Raw genomic sequence first — 25,531 nt, 5'->3', positions numbered from 1 at the left:
TCTGTATTAATTCTCTCTAATATATCCCTAGAGAAGATTAGGGAAAAGATAGGTCAGCAGCTGCCTGAGGTCATTTTTAATGGAATGGTACACACTGCTATATAACGTAGAAAGCTGATATATTTGTCCCACGCCAATGCCTTAAAGTCAAATAAAAAAAACAAAACCCTGGCACATTTAGATCTCTGATGAAAATTCCTATGACACAGACACAGCTACCTGAAACTATGAAACTTAATAGCATGGCACTTCTTGGGAACTAGTGATTTACAAGAACTTGTTGGGTTTGCAACAGAAGAGGAAAGTGAAAAATACAATAAGCACTACCCACAAGTGACAATGGCTTTGCTGAATAATTTCAGAAAAGGAACTCTGTATTTGTCATCAGAAAAGAAAGAGCAAATGCATCTATTGCATACAATTTACATGAAACAAAAACCTTTTTTTTCTACCACTCCAAACTAGTTGAGCAGATACGTAATGCATGTAAGTTTGACCACATGACTTTCAGGTCTTGTCCATTCTCTAACTTAATATGGAATTAATTGAAGGGGGAAAGCACATGAATTTTCAAATAAAAATGATAAACTTTTCAAATTATTTTCTGTGAATTCCAATCTCTGGGGTCTGTTGCTTACTGATAAACTATACTACCCTTCAATACACAGTGTCACCTTCTCTGGGAAGGTAGCATTTCAACAACACTAGGATAGGCTACGACTAACTATGATATGAAGTTACTAATGTATCATAAACTGTAAACATCTGCATCTCCAACATTCCTGAATGAGGAGTCCTCATTGTTAAAAGCAGAATATGAAGGTAAAATTAGAAGAGGTTGATGCAGACATTGGTAATAGACCCATCAAATGAATTAGATTCTATCTATAACCTCACAATAAGGTGCTTCCAATGTTTAAAAGTAAAACATATACTGGAAGTTATTTGAAGATTTCTTTTTATAAATGACAAAATATTTATCCAAAAAAGGCACAGACCCTACACACACTAGTTCATTACTCAATTTACCTTTTGTCAAGGATAAAAATGGATATATTTCAAATTTCCCAAATAAAAATGTCGAGTATTCATATGTATTCTGGACACCTAAAATTTTCTCTGAACTTCATAAGATTCTACATAGTAAAATGCTATGGGAGAGTAACTTCTTTATTTTTTTCAAATATTCTGCTAGGAAAGCCTGGCAATGCATGCTGCCACCTTATCTTCAAAGATGGTGTGTCTCAGGCTCCACTCAAATTAGAAAACCACAATCGTTAAAATTCCTAGAAAACTAGAATGAGGACACAATGTTGAATAGAGATATTGAGGACATAAGCCTGCTTGTCTGGAAAACGTCCTCAAAAGACAAAAAAGACCTAATCAAGAGTTTCCTTCTATCAATTTTTGCTGAAAGCTCATGATATTAGTTACACGGGAAAATTAAATTTTATTTTAAACTCTCAAATTTTTAAATTTGAAAATTGAGTATTTCCAAGTAGACTGGAGCCCTGAGAAATAAGTCATGGGAACGGCATTATGCTCATTTTTAACTTTAAAATGACAACATTTCTATTAGGATACAAGCATCACAAAATTTTTAGTTTGATTTGGCAATGTACAGATATAGGCAAAGAAAGGCTTTCTGAAAACCGTGAAACAAGCCGCTCCATCCTAAGATCCTGAGGGGAGAGAGGACGAGCGTGCGGGCACTGGCATCTCCATGCCATTCACTGAGTGGTAAGGCCAGTCAGGGCCCATCTGGGGACTTCAAACCTGCAGCTGTTCAACAGTTGAAACATACAATTGCAACCTTATATTTCATAATATTTATAAAACTATAGGATCAGCACTGGAAGATGACCTAAGTCAGAGGTTTCTGTTTGCATGAAGCTGCAGGAGTCTTGGCTCCAGCCAAGAAGATAGATGGAGCTTATATTCTTAAGGCTGTAGGAGATCTCAGTGACATCAGATGGCAGGAAATTAAAAACCAGTTTAACTGAAGGTGTCACGTATCCCAAAGTACCAATGGGTCTACCACGACGCCCCAAACTCACCACGTTCGTTTACTGTACTTACTCCTGATTTTCTTCTGCCACTTCATTTCATTGTAGAGGTCTTCTGTTTGCTGGAAGAAGTCGTTCACTTTGCTTCCTTGCTCATCCCTTTCGGTCATAGTGAACACTCGGCACTTGGACTCCCGCGTCAGGTATTCACAGATGTTGGGGACAGGAAAGACTATCTGCTCCATGGTCCTATCATGCCGGACAATCTGCAAACATTAATTTACAGACGCTTTAGCCTTTAGCACCTTGGTCTTAGCATACTGTTTTTTTCCTCACAAGTATGTTAAAGACATTTTATGAATTCAGTTAATGAAAAAACAAACAAACAAACAGGCCAGTTTGAAGTATCCTAGATAGTCCTTTACTGGACTACTTTACATTTTTCTCTTAAAGGAAGAGATAGTAACTGACTAAAGTATCATAAATATTATACTTTGTTATAAATAACAAAAGCCCAAGCCTTTATTCTTTCTGGATTACCATTAACCCCATTTTTACTTTCATGAAGAACAGGAGAGAATTAAGAGGGTGTTAGTTAGCAAGTGACTCACTAATCACATTACACCCTGCACTTGATATATCTGCGTCTTGTTCTTAGCCTGTCCTTCCTAAAAAGGGCTGTTGGGAAACAACTGGCCCACTCAACATGAGGCCAGAGAAAGGTGCTCTATATCATTAAAATATTTCCCTATTCGTGGCAACACATACCTTTTGTAGGTAGAATATCCATTCTAGCATATACCTATATATAAATATTCATTATTTTTAACTTTTCTTATTTGGTATTTGTGACAATTTAATGTTAGATTAAAAAAAAAAAAACAGGCTAAATATTTTCATACAGTTTTACCATGTAACAAGGGTCTGTGAAAACCAAATCTCAAGGTTCACATTTACATATGCTGCCCAACCCCCAAGAATGAATCAAGACTGGCCTAAACCAGAAGAGGGGCCTATTTCCCTTTGCCACTGATGGGGTGTTGGTGAGCATGTGACCTGCTTCTGGAGAATGAGGCATGAGGAGAGATCTGGGAGGTAGGGGGAGGCTTTCAGGAAAGATCTGGTTTCCAAAAAGGTAGAGAGCCTTTGAGACCAACAAAATAATAACAACCAAAAAACCAAATAGCTAACACAAAAGTGCTTTTTGGCTGTATATTCTTTGTTCCTGCTGAGAACAAAAGGTAGTATAAGGAGATGATGCCTGAAACTGTGCAGCTATTTTATAACCAGGAGGTGAGACATCACCAACATAACAAGACTGAGGAGAAAGATGGGAAAGGCCTGCATGTGTGAAGACATTATTATTATTACTTTTATTGATTTCAGAGAGAGGAAGGTAGAGGGACAGAGAGATAGAAACACCAATGATGATAATCATCTATCAGCTGCCTCCTGCATGCCCCCTACTGGGGATCGAGCCCGCAACCCCAGCGTGTGCCCTGACCGGGTTCATAGGTCGACACTAACCACTGAGCAACTGACCAGGCATAGAGTGCACTCTACCAGAAAATATTTTTTCCTAATTATGAGAGTTCCAAATTGGATCAGTACCCCCTGAAGTAGTGAGGCCTCTAGCACAGGAAGAACTGAAAGCTACAGAGCTATTATAAAGCAATTCCTCCTTGGACGGGTGAGAAGACCAGGTAATCCACAAGGTGCCTTATCCTATTTCCCGGGATCTTTGAGTCTATAACTTACCGACAAACTCTGATTTTCCACAATATTCATCATTGTGGCGATATGTCAGATACAGTGTTCAGTTTTTGAAATACAAAGATGACCAGGACCTGCCTCATGCGGAGGACAAATGACACATAAGAAGCAATACTGCATATTAAACCAACAGAACGACCACACTGTGGCGGGAGCACAGGGACGGGAAATGAACGAATACTGTGAAGAAAAGAGGGCAGGTCATATGAGGTGGTCTTTGAATGAGCATGAGAATTGGTAGCAAGTAAATGCTCAGTACATGTTTACTGAATTCATGTATTTCCAGCTAAATCTTACCTCACTGCTAGGAAACCAATAAAAGTCCGACTTCAACAATAGCCCCATCTTTCACACACCCCAATCCCCACCTCTGGCTTACCCACTCTCCTGGCTTTTCCTGATCTTTTCTAATCACCTCGCTTTGCACTTTGGCTTCTGGGACCTTTCTTAGAACCATACTGGCTTGATGATCTATTTGTATCCATTTCTCCAGCTCCCTGACTTTGCCAGCCTCTGGTTCCTAAGCACCTGATGCAGAAAGCAACGCTTTGCTGCTGGTCCATCTAATAGTTTCCATTAGGTCAAGCATCCCACAAAAGCTATAGGAATATTAATGTTTATCACTACTAGCAAGGGATCCATTCTGTGACACAGGTCATAACGCTCATTATTCCAAAGGTTTGGCAATAGTAAACAATAAGGTCTAGTGATTATGTATGACGAGAGTTAAGAGCAGTGATGCCCATCATGCACGCTGCTGAACACTAAAATATGTCTGCCAAAGTGAATGAATGTTTGAATGCAAATTACTAGTGACAAGCATCTACCACTCTACCTACTTCTGCCCGATTAGCTCTGCCAACTAGAGTCAGAATGACACCATAGCTCGTAAATGACAGCCAGATGGGTCTCTAACACATCATGATAAGTCTGTGTGGACCCACACCTCCTGAACTGCCACCGGCCATTAAAGAATGTCTCATTTATGGGGGTGGGGAGGTTGACTGTTGCATACCGAAAATGGAAACTCTTACACCATCCCAAGTTTATGCTATCGATATAAAACTTTATTAGTGACTTCAGTGTTTCTTACACTTCCGAATATTTTCTTACACAGAGATCTCTATTTTAATAAGCCTTCTATAGTTTTTAAAAAGAAACCTTTTCTTAAATGACCGCTTCTATTATTGTGGGGGGGGGGGGGGCGCACTGGTAGACACGACGGGCGTTATTAAAAATATTGTCAACTGAACCCAGGGCGCAGGCTGAGCCACGCCCTGGAGGTGGTCCTAGCCAAGAGGCAAGGACGCCACTCAGTCTGACTTTTCCAGCCCAGGTGCTAGGGGGTGGATCCCATTATGGCCCACCCAGATGTGATGTAACTTCCTGTTACTTCGAGTATATATTAAACTTACTTCCAGTGTTGGGGGCCCTGTCTGTCCCTCCATCAGAGGGCAGAAGCCCACCCAGACCCAGCTTCTTCTATTTTTGTGTCTTGTCTCTTTCATTTCTTTCTCAATCCCAAGCGCCTCTACTCAAAGAACCAGTTCGCTCTCTCTCTCTCCCCCCGTGCTGGACGTGGAGAAGGGAGACCCCCCGACATATAATATCATAATCTTTTCTCTAAAACATCACTGCTCTGTGATGAAGCTTCCATGACCGAAACAAAACAGAACCCAAACTACCTTATTAGTTACAAAAGGAAACTTAAATAGTCATGGCCAAAACACAAAAGACAACTTTGAAAAAAATGTTGTGTGCCTCAGATTTTTGTAGATCACTCCTCACATCTCATTTTTTAGTGTGTACTTTTACCGTTTATATCAATTTGGCTTCGTTGTTCTGGGAAACACTTATGAAAAAGGTCGGAAATAGAAAGTAAATAGATCTTTTCACAGTTGGCCCCTTTCAAGAAATAATGGACAGTTACCTCAATCTGTGCGGTGTGGTTGGCATAATACTTTAAGGCTTCATCTCCGTCATCTGGATCTGATCCTGGTTTGAGCATCTGCTGTAATAATTTGTTGTGACGGGCCAACTAGAGGGAAAAAGAGAGAGAAAACAAGTTTTAGACCTTTCCCACTCCCTTTCCTGGAGACAAACTTTGAAATTACTTTGTCCACTTGTACACAGAGCTTCAGTTCTGGGGTTCGTGGCAATTAATTACATGTCAGGAAAGCATGCCTATTTGAAAGGCAAAAACAATGAAATCACAAGAATCCACTATTACTACATCAGTCTTATATTTTTATTTGGGGATATATATGTTCTTAGCATGAGAAAACTAAGTCTTGTCCAGAGTAGTTGCTCAATTAATATTTGTTGATTAAAGTTGTATCTTCCATAATTGTATAATTGTGCCAGGAAAAAGTAAATCCCAGTGAGAGGTAACTGATATCCCCTACAATAAATGTAAAGTACATGCACATGTAAAACAACTCGGTCCACAGTGTGACAGTGCAGTTCAATGGTGCCGATAAATGGCAGCTTCTATATACACAAAAATGGGTATCTGTGTTTCAGAAGCATTTCTCTTATGTCATCTAATCAAGTTTGTACTGAACTCCTATGCTTCTGTTTCTTCACACATCAAAACTGGCACTTTATGGGTACATATCTCAGTTTTATTATAATTGAAACCAGACATTTAAAAAACAAAAATCTCACCATAAATTACAAACCACTGTTACTAGACGTAATCTTTCTCATTTGAATGCCTATAGCACTTGTTGGCTAATTCTCTCACTTTGTAGATAACTAGTAGTGCCTTCACTGTCAATTTTATGGTTCTATTAAATAATTTCCTGAAACCTTGAAATGTCTTTAACCTTTTAGATATTCTATTTATGCCTCAAGTTCCCAGGGGGCTTCTAGTAACAAAGATCTCCATATAATTCTTTTATTCATAACACAGGTCCTGTCTCTTACTCTGTTGCAGGCACAGTCCTAAACACTTAAGTACATGATCTCATTTGACCCTACTAAGAGATCCTGGAGACACACTCTTTTTTATTTTTAACCCTCACCTAAGAATATGTTTTTATTGATTTTAGAGAAAGAGAGAGGGAGAGAGGGAGGAAAGGAAAGAAGGAGAGAGAGAGAGAGAGAGAGGAGAAAGAGGAGGAGGAGGAGGAGGAGGAGGAGGAGGAGGAGGAGGAGGAGGAGGAGGAAGAGGAGGAGGAGGAGGAGGAGAAAGGGGAGGGGAGGGGAAGAGAGGAGAGGAGAGGGGAGGGGAAGAGAGGAGAGGAGAGGAGAGGAGGGAAGAGGAGGGAAGAGGGGGGAAGAGGAGGGAGGAGAAGAGAAATTGATTGATTAGTTGCTTCCTGTAAATGCCCCAACCAGGGATCAAATCCACAACCTTTTGGTGTATAGGATGACACTCCAACCAACTGAGCTCATCCAGCCTGGGCTGGGTAGACACTCTTATTATCCCCATTTTACAAGTGGGGAAATTAAGGCATAGAGCATTTTAAGGGACTTGTCTGTGATAACATAGCTAGACAATAATAGAGCCAGTATTAAACTCAAGCAGTATAGTTCATTTCAGTATTTTATCAACATTTACAGACTAATAAATAAGTCTCTGTATTATGTGTGGGATGTTCATTCAAATTGTGATTACAAAGAATGGAGATAGATTTTAAACAATAATCCAGAACCTATTCCAGAACAATAATCCAGGTTTTAGGTCTCTATCATCTATGTCTATATAGCCAAATAAACATTATCTTTGTAAGTGATAATTTGGTAAATTAAATATTCATTCCATTAACCCTTTGTGGTCGTATTAAATTTGGACATGGGTGTCGTACTGGTCGGAATTAATTTCCACGGAAAGAGCAGTGATACATAACATGCAAGATTATGAAGGATAAATAAGATTTATTAATTATTTTCTGGAACTATGTCACTACTAGTAGAATCACTACAAATGTTATCACTTTCTACGTCAGAGTCAGTATTCAAGGTGCCAAAATAAGACTCTTCATCATTACTTTCACATTCGCAGTACACTTCTTTCGGTAACTTTCTTTTTGCCATTTTGGAGTATTATTTTGAAATATCTTAACAAGCGAGAATGCCTAATTACAGTTAAACGTAACTTGTAAAGCTTTATTTGAAATTCTGCGAAGTATCTCTGAAGCTTGTCGATTTCTTCACTCTCAAAAGGCGACGGACTCGCCACAGTGTTTTGCATGGCGAGTGTGGAACGACCGCGTTTGTTTATATTGAGTTTCGATATCTCCGATTTGTCGGGGCAATGTTTTGGTTCGTGACAAGGTCGCTTAGACACTTAAGAGCTTTCAGAGAAATTATGAACTGATACATGAATGAATAGAGTTAAGATTCATACGGTTCCTTGCTGTGGTGGCTGAGAGTAGACAAACGACCGCAAAGGGTTAATGCTGCTCTAGAGCAAATCATTTTGAAGCTATTATTTTATAAATGAATTTTGGGAATATTTATAAATCACTCAAGAAAACTATTTCCTGTTTTATATAGGTTGGTTCACGAAACAAAGTTTAATTCTGTGTTATTATTTAATAATATTGTATTATTTTCCATCCAAATAAGAATGGGAATAGAGGAAGTAAAAATACAATGAGGTGAACTCCTGAAAAGTATTGTGGGGGGCCAAGAAATAGGTGGTAGCTAGAGAAATGGATAAGATACAAGGAAGGGTTTCTGAAAGATGAGTATTATAATATCATCTTTGTTTGGTTTCTGAGAGAGAAGAGATGTTTGCTAGAGCAACATTTTGACTAGGTAAGAATGGAATGATCTAGTATCTAAATGGAAGAGTTTCCTTATATAGAAACAATTCACCCAGTGCAGACCAGGACACATGTCTGTGAGGCCAGTGAATGAGGCCAGTAAGCATGTTTGTGAGTTTTTGTCCAGAGAGGTTCAGCTGTCTGGTTCCTTCCATGCAAGGAATTTAAATAGACCCATGAAATCTAAGCTGAATAGGGAAGGAAATGAAGCCAGAAACGACAATGAAAAAGTGAAAGGATCAATGAATTGTAGCTTCTAATGTCATTTAAAAATGTATTGGAGTGGAGGTGCTAGAACAATTAGAAGTGCTGCTTAAGAAGGGTTAGTGAGAATGAGATGTTTGAAATGAAGCCTGTTGACAAAGCATAGGGAGCAATGATTGATTAGTAATAACCATCATCTATGTCTATCATCAAATTGCTTCTCACGCTTCCACCCTTCCCTGGTCAGAGCCACCTGGAATACTTCAGCAGCCTTTTAACTGGTCTCCCTCCTCCATCCTTGTCCTCTAGAGTCTAGCCTTAACCCAGGAGCCAGGGCTATCCTCCTGATCAGATCATGCTTCTTCTGCTCAAAACCCTCTGAAGGCTGCCATCTCATTTAGAGTGAAAGCCAAGTCTTCACCAGGGCCAACAGCACTACAGAACCGGCCCCCCTACCTTTCTGAACTCCCCACAGTCCCGGCCACACTGGGCTCCGGACTATTCCTTCCACATGAGAAGCATGTTTCCATCTCAAGGATTCTGTAGCCACATTTTGCTTATTATTCCCTGTCATGCTCCTGTTTATATGGCTAAATAAAGAAAACAACCCCAGGTACTAAAGAAGAAATAGCATCATTTACTATCCTATATAATAAAGAGGTAATATGCAAATTGACCTTCACACCCTCACAAGATGGCTGCCTACAACCAGGCCAGCAGGGGGGTTAGTGAGGGACAACCAAAAGACTGAACAAGTAGGCTGCATGGGGTGACCAAGCTGGCGTGGGAGGGCAGTTGGGGGCAACCAGGCCAGCAGAGGGCGGGGGGGGGAGGCAGTGAGGGGTGACCAGGCCAGCGGGGGGGGGGGGGGCAGTAAGAGGTGACCAGCCTGGTGTGGGGGGGGGGCAGTTAGGAGCGACCAGGCCGGCAGGGAGGTGGCAGTTGGGAGTGACCTGGCCAGCAGCGGGGGCCAGTTAGGAGCGATCAGGCTGGCACACAGAAGTGAGGGGCGTTCAGGACGGCAGGGGAGGCAGTTAGGGGCGACCAGGAAGCCAAGCGAGTGATTAGGAACCAGCAGTCCAGGATTGTGAGAGGGATGTCTGACTGCCGGTTTAGGCCCGATCCTGGGGATCGGGCCTAAACCGGCAGTCAGACATCCCCCAAGGGGTACTGGATTGGAGAGGGTACAGGCTGGGCTGAGGGTACCCATGCACGAATTTTGTGCACCAGGCCTCTAGTTTATTATTAAGTGCTTTAGAAATCAATGGTGAAAACACTTGATAAGTTTCTGGATGAGTACAGCACATTTGTAGGGAGCCATCACACCAAGAAATCTAATTTAAATCCTAATTAAAAACTGAAAGACAGCTAATGAAGATATTCAAGGACAGCCATCTATGATATCCAATGTTACCTGACAAAGACCCTCACAACAATACTTGAAATTAGCTGATGTCACTACACAGCATGGCCTAAAAATCCAACCAACAATCAATATTAACAATAATGAGAATGTGAACATGGGCAGCAGTACTGAATGCTAAAAGGGAACAATATCATTGGCGAGAAATCTCTGGGTCCTAGAAATACTTTCAATTCACAACAATCTTTATTAAGCAAAGTAGTAGCAATTGCTTTATATATTGGGTGGACACAGTGCTTACTTAATAAGCAGTGCCCAAATAATTTTACCAATAAATAGGTCTTATTAGCTCATTAATACAAATAGAAACACTAGTCCTCATGTAATATATGAACAGAGAGATGCCTATATATTAATGCAGAGGGCTCAAAAGCATTGGTGGATAGTTATCTTTATTGAAAAAAATAAAGACATATCACCCACAGGGAAAGATAGCCAATAAAGGCTAGGGATTTGAGTTCATTATGTGTTAAAAATAAAAAAGTAAAATCAATCACCTCATATTAATAACATATTTTTAATTTAAATACACATGCAACACTAAATAGGAATAAAAATATGTATGTATACATAAAAGGCACACACAGTTGTAAGTGCACATATAACTTACAGCAGAGTCTTTGACTAACATTGTGCAGTTTTTTAAAAACCAGGATTGGGGAATAAAGATGACAAACTCAGTCTTTTTACTTTTAGTAACTTCTATTTCACATTTATCTTCGTATCATTAGGATTTTAATGTTTGTTTCCATTTTGGTTCACACAAGAATGGAGTAAAAACATCAAGCAATTGCACTTGAGAGATATTCAACAATAATTATTTTTTGGCTCTTCTCATCTGTGAAATTTTTCGTGTGAGTTCTACTTTCATTAATTGGTAAAGGCAACTGCCTTTCCAAAGATCACAAAATGAGCTGGAGCCTGCAGACAGATTAATTGCCTTATATGTTTCAGGTAATAACTGTACAATGCTTTTATACCAAACATTTTTCCTGTTTGAAGCAGAGAATAATCCAGAGAAGAAGTTGGTCCGACGGTTGTGGGTTATTGTTAAGCTGATTAACAGAGAAGAGTGTATAAACTAAGATTTTACTTATTCTAACGTGCTGAAAACACACAAGCCCTGTATTTTCAAAACATCTGTTTTTTTCTCTGATTGCGTGACCCTATGTGCAAAGCACAAAACTATTGTGGAATTATAGGGTAAGACAGACTTATTTTCTTCTTTTAAACAATCCACTTTCTAATTGGAAGGATTAAAACAATTATTGAAATGTAATTCATATGAGGAAAATAAAGGCAGAAATACAACGAATCATGTTTGATTTGTGGCTTTCAAAAAAGAATCATGCAAGAAATGCTTCTAATAAAAGTTTTAAGAAGTGGGTAAAATGTTCATAGTAGAAAGGGGAAAGAGTCTGTTCAGGCTACTGTAACCCAAAATACCACAGACTGAGTGGCTTATAAATTACAGAAATTTATTTTTCACATTTCTGGAGGTTAGGAAGTTCAAGATCAAGGCACTAGTACAGGGGTCCTCAAACTTTTTAAACAGGGGGCCAGTTCACTGTCCCTCAGACCGTTGGAGGGCCGGACTATAGTTTAAAAAAAAAAACTATGAACAAATTCCTGTGCACACTGCACATATCTTATTTTGAAGTAAAAAACCAAAACAGGAACAAATATAATATTTGTATTTGCATGTGGCCCACAGGCCGTAGTTTGAGGACCCCTGCACTAGTACAACATTTGGTGTCTGGGAGGGCTCCTTCCTCAGGAGCATATGTCTTCTCAATATAAGCTCACTGGCAGAAAAAACGAAGGCTCTCTCTCCATTCTCTATTATAAGGGCAAAAACCCCATTCATGGGGGCTCCGCCGTCACAGCCTAATCAACTCCCCAAAGCCCCACCTCCAAACCCCAGCACATTGGGCATTGGGATCCAACATATGTATTTGGGGGGTGGGAGGGACACACACAGCAGAAGACAATACAAATACAACATAAAGGGCTTTTTCTTCTATCTGTGGCCAGATAAATCGAGGTCTTCTTACCCATTCTCTTCCCTTCTACCAATAAAGCAATTTGGGGATTAGAGGGAATCCACTTGGGAATGGTGCCATCTGGCCAGAGCTACTCTCCAGACTGGGAGGTCCTTTATAAAGAAAACGAGAGGCCTGATACAAGAAATTTATGCACAGAGGGGGGTGTCCTTCAGCCTGGCCTGCACCCTCTCGCAATCTGGAACCGCTGGCTCCTAACCACTCGCCTGCCTGCCTGCCTGATTGCCCCTAACCATTCTGCCTGCCTGACTTCTCCCCTGCCTGCCTGATCCCCCCCAACCGCTGCTGTCTGCCTGCCTGATCGCCCCTAACCGTCTCTGCCTGCCTGCCTGATCACCCTAACTGCTCTCCCCTGCCGGCCTGATCCCCCTAACTGCCGGCCTGATCCCCCTAACTGCTCTTCCCTGCCAGCCTGATCACCCCTAATTGCCTCTGCTTCGGCCCCGCCACCATGGCTTTGTCCGGAAGGATGTCCAGAAGGTTGTCCGTAAGATGTCCGGTCTAATTAACATATTACCCTTTTATTAGTATAGATATCCCAAAGAAGAAACAACTATTCCTCTAGAATAAGGATACCAGAATCATTATTCTTTTCAGAGTAGGGTCAAAGTTGTGTTAGGAAGAAGAAAAGGCATTTCCACATGAGACATTTCAGCTGTGTGGTCTCAGTAAGAAATTATTCACTGTGGCAGCGGATGCTCGCATTCAGACACATTCGATGGAAATCAGCTTCAGGCATTCTTACCAGAGAAGCACTCCCTTTCCACTTCAGTCAGCAGAACCAAGGCTTCGGGAAACCCCCACCAATGCCCAGCTTAAGTCTGAGGTTAAATCGTGAAGGGCTTGTTTCTCCAGGCGGAAATGGTGGGTTTCCCAAAGGAGAGGGGTGAGAACATGAAGAAGTTGGGGGGAGGGGTAGAGCGAGAGGAGAGAATATGGCCCAGGGTGTCACAGATGGACGGTGGAAAGCAGATCAAAGTGCTGACTCTCCACCAAACTGTGTAACTGAACAGGGCAGTTGCGAAAAGTAACAAATCTCAGTCTTTCTTAAAAAGTTAATTCTTGTTCTTTCTTCTCTTTCCCAGATGTCTTCATTCCCTAGCCAAATACATTTGTCTATATTATCTCGAGCAGAATTTGGATTGAAACTGGAAGAAAAGAGAAAGAAACTATGCTCATTCTTCTGGACTTCCAAAATAGCCTCTTAAGAATCCAAAGAGAAGGCCGGGAAGACAGTGTGGCCAAGAGGAAGGCCGGCAATGAGCAGGACAGAAAACAGAGGGGGTGTCCGTTCTGAGGAACAGCGTGTGGTGAGCTGGGGAGAGAACGCAGCCCCCTGAGCACTGTGCGAGGCCGCCGTGGAGGATCCCTGCAACCACAGACCACAGGACCACAGACCCCCCGGGAGGCTGCACCTCAGGACTGTCTTCTCTCATCCTGGCCACACACTCAGGAGCTGAGGGAAGTAAGGAACTGGTCCCTTCCCTGCCCACCAGGACTGAAGGAGGGACCCTAGAACACCAGCAATAGCCTTCACCATAGAATCTTTACCAAAGGAGTTTGTTTGTCTTTTTTAAGAGGTTTTTTATTTATCTAAATCTAAACTAAATTCTTTGTGATTCCTAGAGGTCAGTTTGTCATTTCCATTAAAACAGTGGCCGAATGAAGACAAAGATACATGCAAAATGGCAAGAAATTCGCCAAAATTAAAATAACAATAACACCCACACACAGCTAATTTTCAGATGATCTAGACCAGTGGTCGGCAAACCGAAGCTCCTGAGCCACATGCGGCTCTTTGGCCCCTTAAGTGTGGCTCTTCCACAAAATACCACGTGTGGGCGCGCATGTACAGTGTGATTGAAACTTCGTGGCCCATGCGCAGAAGTCAGTTTTTGGCCTGGGCGAGACTATTTTGAAGAAGTGGTGTTAGAAGAAGTGGGGGTATGTTCGCTGAGGTCGACCCCTCAGTTGAGGACGTTTTTAGCAAAGGCCAGCTTAGGAGCACCCTAGTTAAGTTAATAACAATGTACCTACCTATATAGTTTAAGTTTAAAAAATCTGACTCTTAAAAGAAATTTCAATCATTGGTACCGTTGATATTTGGCTCTGTTGACTAATGAGTTTGCTGACCACTGATCTAGACTCCTATTCATTAGGGTCTGTCTGAAATTGCACAAAAATCAATAAAAGACCTTCAGGGATTATAATAAATACATGTTTGATAGCTCAACCCTGGAAGCAGAAAAAATAAAGACAAGTCTTTGAAATTCCTGGGTCTCACTGATACCGTGGTAATAACCTGGTTATTATTAACAGGGACGGAGTAAAGAGAAGACTAGATAATAGATGCATGCTATTTATACAGCTTTGCCAGGAAGCTGCAGTAAACATTCTCCAAGTCTATTTTCCGCAGATCACTGGGGGCAGGGACTGGACCAGAGACACATGCCCAGGAAGGTCTGTGTGCCATGGAAGGTGCTTACCTGTTAGTCACACCTGGGAACAAGTCAGTGGCCAGAACAGGTGTGGCCCCTGCAAGGGGGCAAAACCTGAACATTTAAACCACCAGACATAGGAGCCTCTCTCCCTCTTGGCTCGTGGCCCTCTAGCTCTCTTGGCACTCCTGCTGCCGGTGGCGTTTTCCTCTGCATTTGCATGGCCACGTGGACTCCACAACGGACAATGGACTTTAACTAGCCTGATGCTCGGCTGGACCCAGCTCCACCATGGAAAGGACACTTTGGACACCGGCCCTGCTGCTGGCTTTGCTGAATCTGAAGCAGCTGCTCCTTTTGCAGGACTGAATTAAGGGGCATGAGGCTTTGGAACCCGAGAAATGTAACTCCAAGCAAATAAAGCCTCTTACTACATCTCATTCTCCTGAGGGGACTCTGAAAATGCTTATTTCAGCGGTACCCCCAAGAACCCTACTCCCACCAATGACGGGGAAATATGGCCCACCAATCTCTCCACAACATCACTATTTCCATAAAGGAAGTCCTGTATTTCTTCAGACCCAGAGACGAGAGGACAATACTAGTTCAGTAGCTTCTTCAAGCACCCAGAAATGAATTTGCTGGGCATTTGCCATCATGTCCCCTCCCTAGTGATTTTTCAAATGTGGTTTGGGAAACACTAGAAGAACAAAAGGATCTTTCTCCATAATAATTAAAATAATAACATGTGCGTGTGAGTTATTAACTACTTGATTTTAATGTAACGCCCTTACCTAGAATGTAAGACCTAGGAGGACAGGAATTTTCTTTTGTCTCTGTTGTGTCCCCTGCATCTCTAACAGTTTGGCATGGAACAATAAATTAAATATTTATTGAATGTATGGATGGATGGATGACTGGAGGAATGGATGGCACAGAGTGTTTTTGTTTGTTCAGTTTTTTAAAGGTAAATGTGTTTAATTTTCCAAAAGAATTGATTTTTAGAAAATGTCGAATTACAATTTGTAAATGTGAAAGATGTTTTAATTTCTATTTCTGGGATAAAGTAGTTTAGTCATTCACTTACAACACAAAGATAGCAGGAATTAGAGCAGCGGTTCTCAACCTGTGGGTTGCGACCCCTTTGGGGGTCGAACGACCCTTTCACAGGGGTCGCCTAAATACATCCTGCATGTCAGATATTTATATTACGATTCGTAACAGTAGCAACATTACAGTTATGAAGTAGCAACGAAAATAATTTTATGGTTGGGGGTTACCACAACATGAGGAACTGTATTAAAGGGTCGAGGCATTAGGAAGGTTGAGAACCACTGAATTAGAGTGTTGCTTATCTCCTCAAAAGCATTTTGATTCTTTCATTGTTTACAGCGACTCCCCCCATGGCAACGAGGTGAAAAAATGCCATCTTTTTGAGGCCCTAACCATATTAACACAGGCCTGTGGGTGACTGGGAAAACTCAGAGCCTTTACTCTCAGAGTCATTGTTGGAGGGAGTGGGCTTATCGCCACACCGAGGGGCCATCATCGGTTCTGCCGCTGACCCTTCACGGGGACACATACAAGTCACTTGACCTTTTCATGTGTAATTTATGCAGCTGTGAAATAACAATAACACCCACGATATTATATCAAAGAGAATCCCTGGAAGATCTGTGCTCCTAATGCTCCATAAGTTCCTCAACCAACCAGGTTCAGGGAAGAGCACAGTGCTACTACAATTCTTTTCTCCTCTAGGACATACCGCTTCTAAGAAAGCATCTATTGCTTTCCTGTCGCTCATGGTCTTGACAAAGCTTCATTAAAGTGGGTTAATTAAAGGCTTGGATTTATAATGATGAGTTCCACACCAGTTCTCACACTGCCAGTGTGCTCAGGGATCCCCTCTGAAGCGCACCAATTAGCCCGATGTAAAACCAGGGGTGGAACGTGGGGGATTGAAAAGAAGCACTGTGAGATAATTTTCAGGAACTTAAAGCTCAATTGCTTGAAAGTTCTCAACCTCAGTTTGCAACTTTCTATTTCTGAGTTACATCAGACTGAGAAACATCATGCTAGTGCCATCTCTATGTTTAACTGTCTCGTCAACAGCTGCTTAAAAAAGGGTCAGCTTTTGTTAGAGTGATTCTCAAAAGTGAGAGAATTATTGCTCAAGCAAACTTCTGCATTTCAAAAGCAGACCTAACAAAAGAGGAAATGAGGTGGCAAGGTGAATCTGAACTCTAAGTAAGGATTCAGATCAGCTGAATCTAAGTTAAAAGAGACAAAGAATTTCCGAACATGTATTTTGTTATGTGTTCAATAGGTGACACCCAACACCCTTTTAAATGTTATCTAGTCATTCAGAAGTTAAATTACCCAGGTTGCAAATGAAAAGACAAAGGGAAGGCGTGCAAAGACAAGAGAGGAAGGGAGGGGAAAAATTGAGAGGCAAAATCACTTAGAAAAACATATTTTCTTTCCTTAAAAAAATATATCGCTAACTGGTAGAGAAGACATAACAAGTAAATACAAACATATTGAGACTACAAAGTGCCTGCCTGCATTATAAGCTTCTTTGGTATTTATTATATGGTGAATTATCGATAAAGGAAACAATATTGTCAGATCCATAAAACATGTTAAAATAACCAAGACCCACTTATCCTAATCCAAAACAAACAAAAAATCGCCTTATAACTTGAGCAATTATGAGCTAAATGAAATAATTAGTGTACTCCTTGCATGTTCATTCTAAAATACTTAACGATAAACCTCTCCTCTGGCCCGGTAATTCTCTGGGCATGGGGACCATAACACTGAACAAAACACACAAGCCTCCTGTCCTTACAGAGTTGACGTTCTGGCGGTGGGTGAGACATAAACCAACATATATATGGTTTCTCAAAATGAGAAAATGCACAAAAGAAAAGAAAGCAGAAGATGGGAGTAATGAGCACTAGGGGGCCGGAGGTTGCCATTTTAAAGCAAATGGTCAGAGACCACGTTAATAGAAACTTAAAAAGCAGAAGAAACAGGAAACTCAAAGGCACAAAGAAGGATTATGTTTCTTGGATTCAAAGCAGAGCCATGAGACCAGGGTGGCTTGAGCAGGTAAGGAGAAAGGTGGTGGAGAGGTGGGTAGCGGGGGCAGAGGAACCAGATCATACTGGGAGACTTTAGAAGCCAATACCAAGATTTGACTTTTGCTCAGAAATTCACAAATATTAGAAGGTTTTGAGCAGAGAGGTGACATTATCTACATGACATTTTTAAGGGTTCTGTGTAGCTGCTGGGCTAGAGAAGACACTAAGAAATGCTTGGGTGAATGGAAGTGGGGAGAAGTTAGATGTCTATTGCAATAATCCAGGTGAGAGATGGTGGTGGTTTTGGACCAGGTGGTAGTGAAGGATGAGGGCGGATTCTGGAACATTCTGTGCCAGAAAACGGATGATGACAGAGATGGCTAGAAAGTAGGGTTGTACAGTGGTTTAGCATCACAGGCTCTGGACAGACATGAATTCAAATCCCTTCTGTCCTACTCTTTAACAGAGTAACTATGGGCAAGCAACTCAACTTTGCTAAGCTTCACTATTTGAAAAATGAGGTTAATAATAGTGCTTTAATATTTGTCTCAGTGAGCTACTGTGATGATTAGATGAGACACAGCACCTGAGACAAAGGAAGCACTTGATAAATATGAGCTGAAATAATAAAAAAATAAGAATAATCAGGAACACAATCATAAAAAGTCTCCTAAGCCATGTTAATGGGCATATACTTTGCTCCACTGGAAGCTATTGCAATGTTTCATGAGGAGACAGACACAACAGGTTGGCATTTTAAATAATCCCTCTGACTTCCCTGTGGGATTGAAAAGGACCTTGGATAGAAGCAAAGAGACAGGAAGCTGTTGCCATTGTCCAGGCAAGAAATGATGATGGCAGGAGAGGAAACTGATGCCAAGAGAGAGAAGAGTGGGCTGATCTGAGAGACATTCAGAAGGTAGAACGGATGGGCATGCTGCCTGGGGGCAAGGAGGGAGGGAGTCAAGATGAATGCCAGGTTTCTAGCTGGATACCTGGCTAGAGAATCATGCATGCCACTCACTGAGAAAGGGAGCTCACAGTCATTCCAGGAAGAGGCACATGACCGTCTCAAGACTGATTCCCTGAACCACAGCAACTCAGATTGCAACACACAGGAAAGGAGATGTCAGGCCATCAAGAGAAGCTGGGAAGGGTCTGGCTGCCTGTCACCACCTGTACCCAAAGGAATGATCTTTTCTTGATATGTGTGTTTAATTTATTACTTTAGAAAACTTCCCTCTTAGTTTGTGTCAACGTCGAACATGTGGGAGTGATCAACTTTAAAACAAGTTAAATATGTGGCACTTCAAGAATCCATGAGATAGTCAATAAAATAGGAGGTGATTTCAAGGAAATCTTGCTAAGAGAGATTGTTTCCTGTTAAAAATATATAGATGTGTTCATTTACTCCTTTAGGAATTCATTTGTGAGCCCTCTTGCGGCATCCGTTTAGGATCTGAGCACAAAAGCTGTCTGAATTCCAGCCAGGCCCAACCCTAATGAGCTTCTGGAAAGTTGATGTGCTTCTGCTTCCTGCTTCTGTCTCAGCCATCTGAGCATGAAGGCTTCGCGGCAGCTCCCAAGCCCACTGACATTTAATTAGCACCGCCGCTGCGATCCCACAGCAAGCCCTACCAGATGAGCACCCCAGAGCACCACGCAGAGTGGGTACAAGCTAAAACAAATCTCCCGTTTGGCAGATAGAGATCTGCCTTTGCACACTGGAACCTGGGAGTATTTCCTATTAGCCCTTTACAGGTACTGCCTTTTGGTAACACTGCTGTGCTCAGGGGAAAGCAAATCTATAAATATAAAAGCCGAAGTGACCGTTACCATCGGAAGACCACCCAGTAGCTATGACGTGCACTGACCTCCAGGGGGGCAGACGCTCAATGCAGGAGCTGTCCCCCGGTGGTCAGTGCGCTCCCACAGCCAACCTCCCATGGCCAGCCAACCTCCCACGGTCCCTCCCCCCCGCCGGCCAGGCTGAGGGACCCCACCTGTGCAAGAATTCATGCACCGGGCCTCTAGTATAAATATGAGGAGCCTTAGGAAATGTTGGAGGATGGACATTTTAAACACACACACACACACACACACACACACACACACACACACACACCCCACTTCTTCAGGAGAGCAACTGCAGTGGGTTGAAGGTACAAAGTTGCTCAGAGTGACAGCAAGACACCTTGAGTTGCAATGCCACCAATATTGATCTCATTCTCCCTCCCCTCTAGATTTTAGAAATGAAATTTCACTTTCATTCTGCATAAGATCAAGATCAGAAGAGGATACTTTGGCTGCTTTGAATCATTGCTTCTCTGGCTCTGATGTGCATTCGGAGTGTATCTACCATTTAGGTAGTAACCCCACAGCCTCCTCTGCTCACTGTTGTCCGTTTTGGGCCTCATCACTCAATACGGATTGCTCTTGGTAAGATCACTGGTGACCTGCTAAGTGACAAATGCTGGGGTCTGGTTGATGGCTGCACCTTGTGCATTGAGTTCTTTGGGATCACGGATCCCAGTCTTCTGTCTTAGCTCGCTTTCATGTCCCATTCCCTCAGACCTTTCATTCTCAACCTGTCTCTATAGGTTTTTCTTCCTCCTCCTTTCTTTAAAGGTGGTATTTATTCAGGGTTCCATTCCAGTTCTTTTCCTGGGAAACCTCATCTATAACCACAATTTCTAATAGCATCGACATACTAATATCTCTGTGCATCGATGTTCCAAGCCTGGCTCTCTTTCCTGAGAAGTAAGTACATATAATCAACTGCCTATTGTATACCTCCAATCCAATGTCCTGTAAGTTCCTCAAACACAAAGGTCTAGAACCAAGCTTCTTCTCTCCTCATTCCACCTCCAGCCCTTCTCTATCTCCAATCTTGCATTGTGAAATGCATCATTATCTACCCACTCACCCTCTCTATCCCTGCAAGTTATCCAAGACTCTCACATGATACAAGGCTCCAGATTCTCACACTGCCTTATGGGGCTCAGGAATACACACCCAAGGAGGAGAGGGTTGTGGTTTTTAATCATTTGTCTTGGTATGATTCATTTTTTTTTCCTGTTGATAAATAGCAGAGATGAATTCCTTTAAGTTCAGAGATGTGGGGTTCACAGATCTGAAAAATCAGGTGATAATCAGATTATCCTGATAGCAGGAAAGTGGAAGGCACAAAAGGAGAAGGAAGGGAATGAAATGAGAAGAGGCGGTGTGGTCAGGTGACCAGACTCGCAGACAGTTAGGGAAGGAAGCTGAAGAGGGCGAAAGTCTGAAGCAGCTTTTTTGAAACTGTGGCCTACGGACAACTTAAATAAAAATATCCGACTGTACAATAATGAGATTTGGGGCTCTGCCCCATTCAATCAAAGTCTCCAGGGATAAGGTCCAGGAATTAGATGCACACTACAATTTGAGAATCACTCTTTTTGATCTCAACTTTGACACACAGCGTTTCCCAAGTTTTATATCAGATGTCAGTAGACCATCCCCCTCCCCCTGCTACGTTTCTTTAGTTTGCCCTCTGACCTAGGCCCTTATATCTGTCTCATGCGATTCCTTCTGCCTTCCTGTCCCCCTCTTCTGCTTCTCTTCTACTTGATTCATTCATACTCTGAATCTAAGAAATGGCCATGGGCCTGCCCTCTCAATTGGTCAGTCAATTCCCATTTCTGTTCAGGCTTTCACTTTTCACATAACACTAAAGTCACAGAGTCACAGCAATGGAAAAGAAAGAACCTCTCATGTTCTCTTTTCTCCAGGCAGAAAGTCTACGTGTATGTGTGTGTGTGTTTTACTCATATACAAAGTGAACTGAGCACTATAAATAGAAACAAGAAAAATACTTAAAAGTAAATGACCTCTCCATTCTTACTCAAAAGAATATTCCAAATGTGGGAAATTATGACTGTGAAGATTATAAAAATCATCAAACGCACAGTTTGGCCAACTATGGCTTGTGGGTCAAATCGGGCCTGTCACCTATGTTTTTAAATAAAGTTTCATTTTAACACAGCCATGCTGATTTGTTTCAGTATTGTTTATGTTTTTTTGCATGAGAGTGGTAAATTAAGTATTTGTAACAATCAGAAAAGCCTAAAATTTTTACCATGTGGCCTTCTGTAAAAAATTTGCAAACTCTTTATAAACGTAACACAAACTTACAACTAGTTTGTGGGTTTCATGTAAGTGTCAAAATATGAAACAGAGAGACAGACAGAGAGGTAGATAACCTCATACATACATATATACATAAAATTCTAGAAGATATCTTTGAACCACACAATTTTACTAGTATATCCCTAAGATCAATATTATCTCATTGATCATGTAAATCCCGACAAGGGACTTTCCAGAACTTTCCCCTAGTATATAATTTCACATAACTATTTGGTTGTGATGCGGAGGAGGGGCTTTTTTGGCCTGGCCAAGGAAAGCGATTTCCTTTTCTGAAACTTGACCTTTTAGTTCAGCAGTTTATCTTCCAGCATTATTTTGTTACGATGGTCTGTCGCTTTCCTATGCCTCTGCTGTAAGTAATTCTGAAACTCAAAATGCCACCAACAGCCACAAAACACAAAAGCCGAGCTAGCTCCTCATGTTACTTGTAAAACTTACATACCTACAGGAGTCTCTCAGCATTAAATCAGAAAAATATTATTTCAAACACCACCTTAATATTCTACCACTGGGCCTATTTGACGAAGGCCATTACTTGGCTTTCTTGGTCCTGACATTCCATCCCGTCTCATATTTCTACCAGGTGTCTTTAGGATAAAGTGTTAATTAACTCTTCTTCATTTATGTTTGGGCTAGAAAAACAAGTTAATCAATAAACATGGTCAGACCCATAGAGGCATGCACTCACACTCCCACAAACACATATATGCAGAATATTACCTTAGTGCTTTGACATAGGGTTTTTTGTACTGGTTTGCATGTTTACCAATTCTATTTCCCTATGGGTATCAATCTAATTGATTTATCTTTAAATACTTACTTGATAATGTCAGCGTATAAATTAGTGCATGAATACAAGTACCATCATTAAAAGAGCTTTGCAAGACTTGGAATGATGCTTTTGAGTTGGTGGAAATCTTGTAAAGCAGCATTCTGTGCCATTTGTTTTTGTGCTATTGTGTTTAGCATTCTATAAAATCGTTAATGTCTCGTTAATTTTATGGCGGCATAAATAAGAACTAAGTCCCCTAAGGAACAGTTTAGCAGAAATTTATGTTCTGTCACTTTTCAATAAATGTTTCTACTGAATTATTTTTTGGGACTAACACCCTGGGAATTTGGTAAGATGTGCCCTCCACTGCTGCCTCCCACGTTGGCACCACACTGCTTTCTCCATCCCCGCCGCAATGTCCCAGAACGCCTACCCTCCACACACATATCAAGGTGCGTATCACCTCTTCCTCTGCTCATTCTTTCCCTATGATGGCGATGCCTTCCTCTCTTTTTGCTATTTATCTATATCTTTTCCGTATATAAGATTTATCTAAAAATGTAAGCATCTCCATAAAAGCCCTTTACAGTAACTCCAGCCAATATTAACCTGTTTCCTTTCTAGTCATCTATAGCACTTGTAACTGTAATACTCACTCATTTATTCACTCACTCAAAAGCATTTACTGTATCAAACACAGTAGTATACACTAGGCAACACATTCATGAATAAAACGTTAACTCCTGCCTTTACTGAATTTGGAGTCTAATGGAGGAAACAAACAATAAATAGGCCATAGTACCTCAGTGATACATATTCTGTGATCAGAGAAAATACAGGGTGATGAGAACACACAGGAGAGGATTTGCTCAGCACTGGGTTAGAGTAACAACGAGGAGCTCAGGTTTAAGAGTCAGAGTCTGGGTTTGTATCTAAGTTGGGAAGACTGTGAGCATCAAGAGCTCCATTATGGATAAAGAGTGAGATGCTGAAAATGACATTCAAATGCAGATCTCAACCAAGCATGTGGATGTATCAGTCTGGTGTGCAGAATAGAGGCCCACACTGAAGATATAAATTTGGGATTTATCGTGGTACAGCTGGTGTTTAAAGTCACATGACTGAGTGAGCTCATCTAGGGAGTGAATGTCAACTGAGAAGAGAAGCAATCCATGGAATGAGTCCTAGAACACACTGATTACAACACTCCTGAGAGGAGCAGGAAAGGAATAGGAACCAGCATAGGAAACAGAGAAGAAGGTTCTGGTAAAGACCCAGAGAGACTAGGAAGTTGTGCTGCAGGAAAGTGAAGTCAAGAAATTATTTCAAGGAGAGAGTGACCAACTCTGTGAAGAGTCAGTGACAGGTCAAATGAGATGAAGAATGAGAAGGAACCATCAGATTTAGCAAGGTGGCAGTCACTGTGAGCTCACCATGAGCTGTTCTGGTGTCACAGTAAGGGATGAAAGCCTGGCTGAGAGGCAGGGACAGACTGAAGAGAGAACAGAAAGAGAGGTACTGGAGATAGCAACTGTTATCAGCTTTGCTATAAAAGGGAGCAGAGTTATGGGCCAGTGGGCTTGGGGAGAAGCAGAATTGTCTGCTTAAATGCTGAGCAAATGATCGAATGATGGAGAACAGAGGAAAATCGATGTCTCTCTGCTCCTCTGGCTCTCCCTATGGCTCCACTCTCCCTCTCTGTCTCTGCCACACACTCCCCTTCCCATGCGCACTCCTAACTGAGATCCCAGAGCACCCCAGCTACACATCTTCCAAGATACTCATCTTGTCACATGTGCTTGTTTTTATGTCCCATGTAATAAAGAGTCAATTCCATGAAGACAGAGACTAGATCTCATTTTTATACGCCATGCAATCCCAATCCATTACAAAATCAATGTCTGTAGAATACCCGTTCCTGAAAGAATCACACAATGTGGCTACAAGGAGGGAGACATCTCTGAGAATGTAAGTCATTGAGGGGAGGGATTTTGGTCTGTCTGCTCACTACTTCACCCTACCATTGAGAATAGTGGGTAATCAATAAATATACACCAACTAAAGATCCAGAGACACAGAAACATGGAACCTATTGATGAATTTCAGAGGGAAGGCAGTGGTGGGGGTGGGGAGTGATTAACTGGGGGAATTTATATGCATATATGAATAGCCCATGGACACAGATAATAGTGTGGTGAAGGCCTGGAAGGGGCGGGTACAGGGTAGAGAGGATCAATGGGGGGGAAAACAACAACAAAGGGGACATTTGTAATACTTTCAACAATAAAGATAAATTTTAAAAAAGAATAAAGTAAGAAGGGGAAAATCACAGAAGTAATTCTGATGAGTCTTAACATTTATGGAGCACTTACTGCACACCAGGCTCTGTGCAGATGCTGCATATGTGAGCAGAAGTATTTGTGTAAAAAAATGCCAGTCTATATAGTATGTTAAGATTTTAATTGAAACTCTCTTTACCTTTTCTTACTACAGAGAATGCATAGCAAGTTGTTTTTTTTGGTGCCTGATAGGCAGTTTTTATTACTAAATTATATTAGTGAAGAAGGAGTACTTATCTAAGCATCTATCACAACACCAATCATTAATATTACTACACTAGAGGCCCGATGCACAAAAATTCATGCAAAAGTAGGCTTTCCTTCCCCTGGCTGCCAGCACTGGCTTCCCTCTGGCATCTGGGACCCGGGCTTCCCTTACAGCCCTGGCTTTGTCTGGAAGGATGTCCGGAAGGACTCTGGGAGGACGTCTGGTCTAATTAGCATATTATGCTTTTATTATT

General features: G+C 41.6%; 1 protein-coding gene across 7 annotated transcripts in view; it reads right to left on the bottom strand.

Moving 5' to 3' along the window:
• Nucleotides 1-25,531, bottom strand: part of ITPR2 (inositol 1,4,5-trisphosphate receptor type 2) — a 421,971-nt gene that overhangs the window by 86,566 nt on the left and 309,874 nt on the right. For all 7 annotated transcript variants that reach the window (XM_036302046.1, XM_036302048.1, XM_036302047.1 and 4 more), the window contains 2 exons: nucleotides 5,710-5,817; nucleotides 2,080-2,272 (listed from right to left, as the gene is read on the bottom strand). In XM_036302046.1, coding sequence (XP_036157939.1) covers nucleotides 2,080-2,272; nucleotides 5,710-5,817 — 301 coding nt within the window. The remainder of the gene's footprint in view (nucleotides 1-2,079; nucleotides 2,273-5,709; nucleotides 5,818-25,531) is intronic.

Source organism: Myotis myotis, unplaced genomic scaffold (genome assembly GCF_014108235.1).
Source record: "Myotis myotis isolate mMyoMyo1 unplaced genomic scaffold, mMyoMyo1.p scaffold_m19_p_3, whole genome shotgun sequence".
NCBI classification, from domain to species: domain Eukaryota; kingdom Metazoa; phylum Chordata; class Mammalia; order Chiroptera; family Vespertilionidae; genus Myotis; species Myotis myotis.
This window is presented reverse-complemented; position numbering and strand designations above follow the sequence as displayed.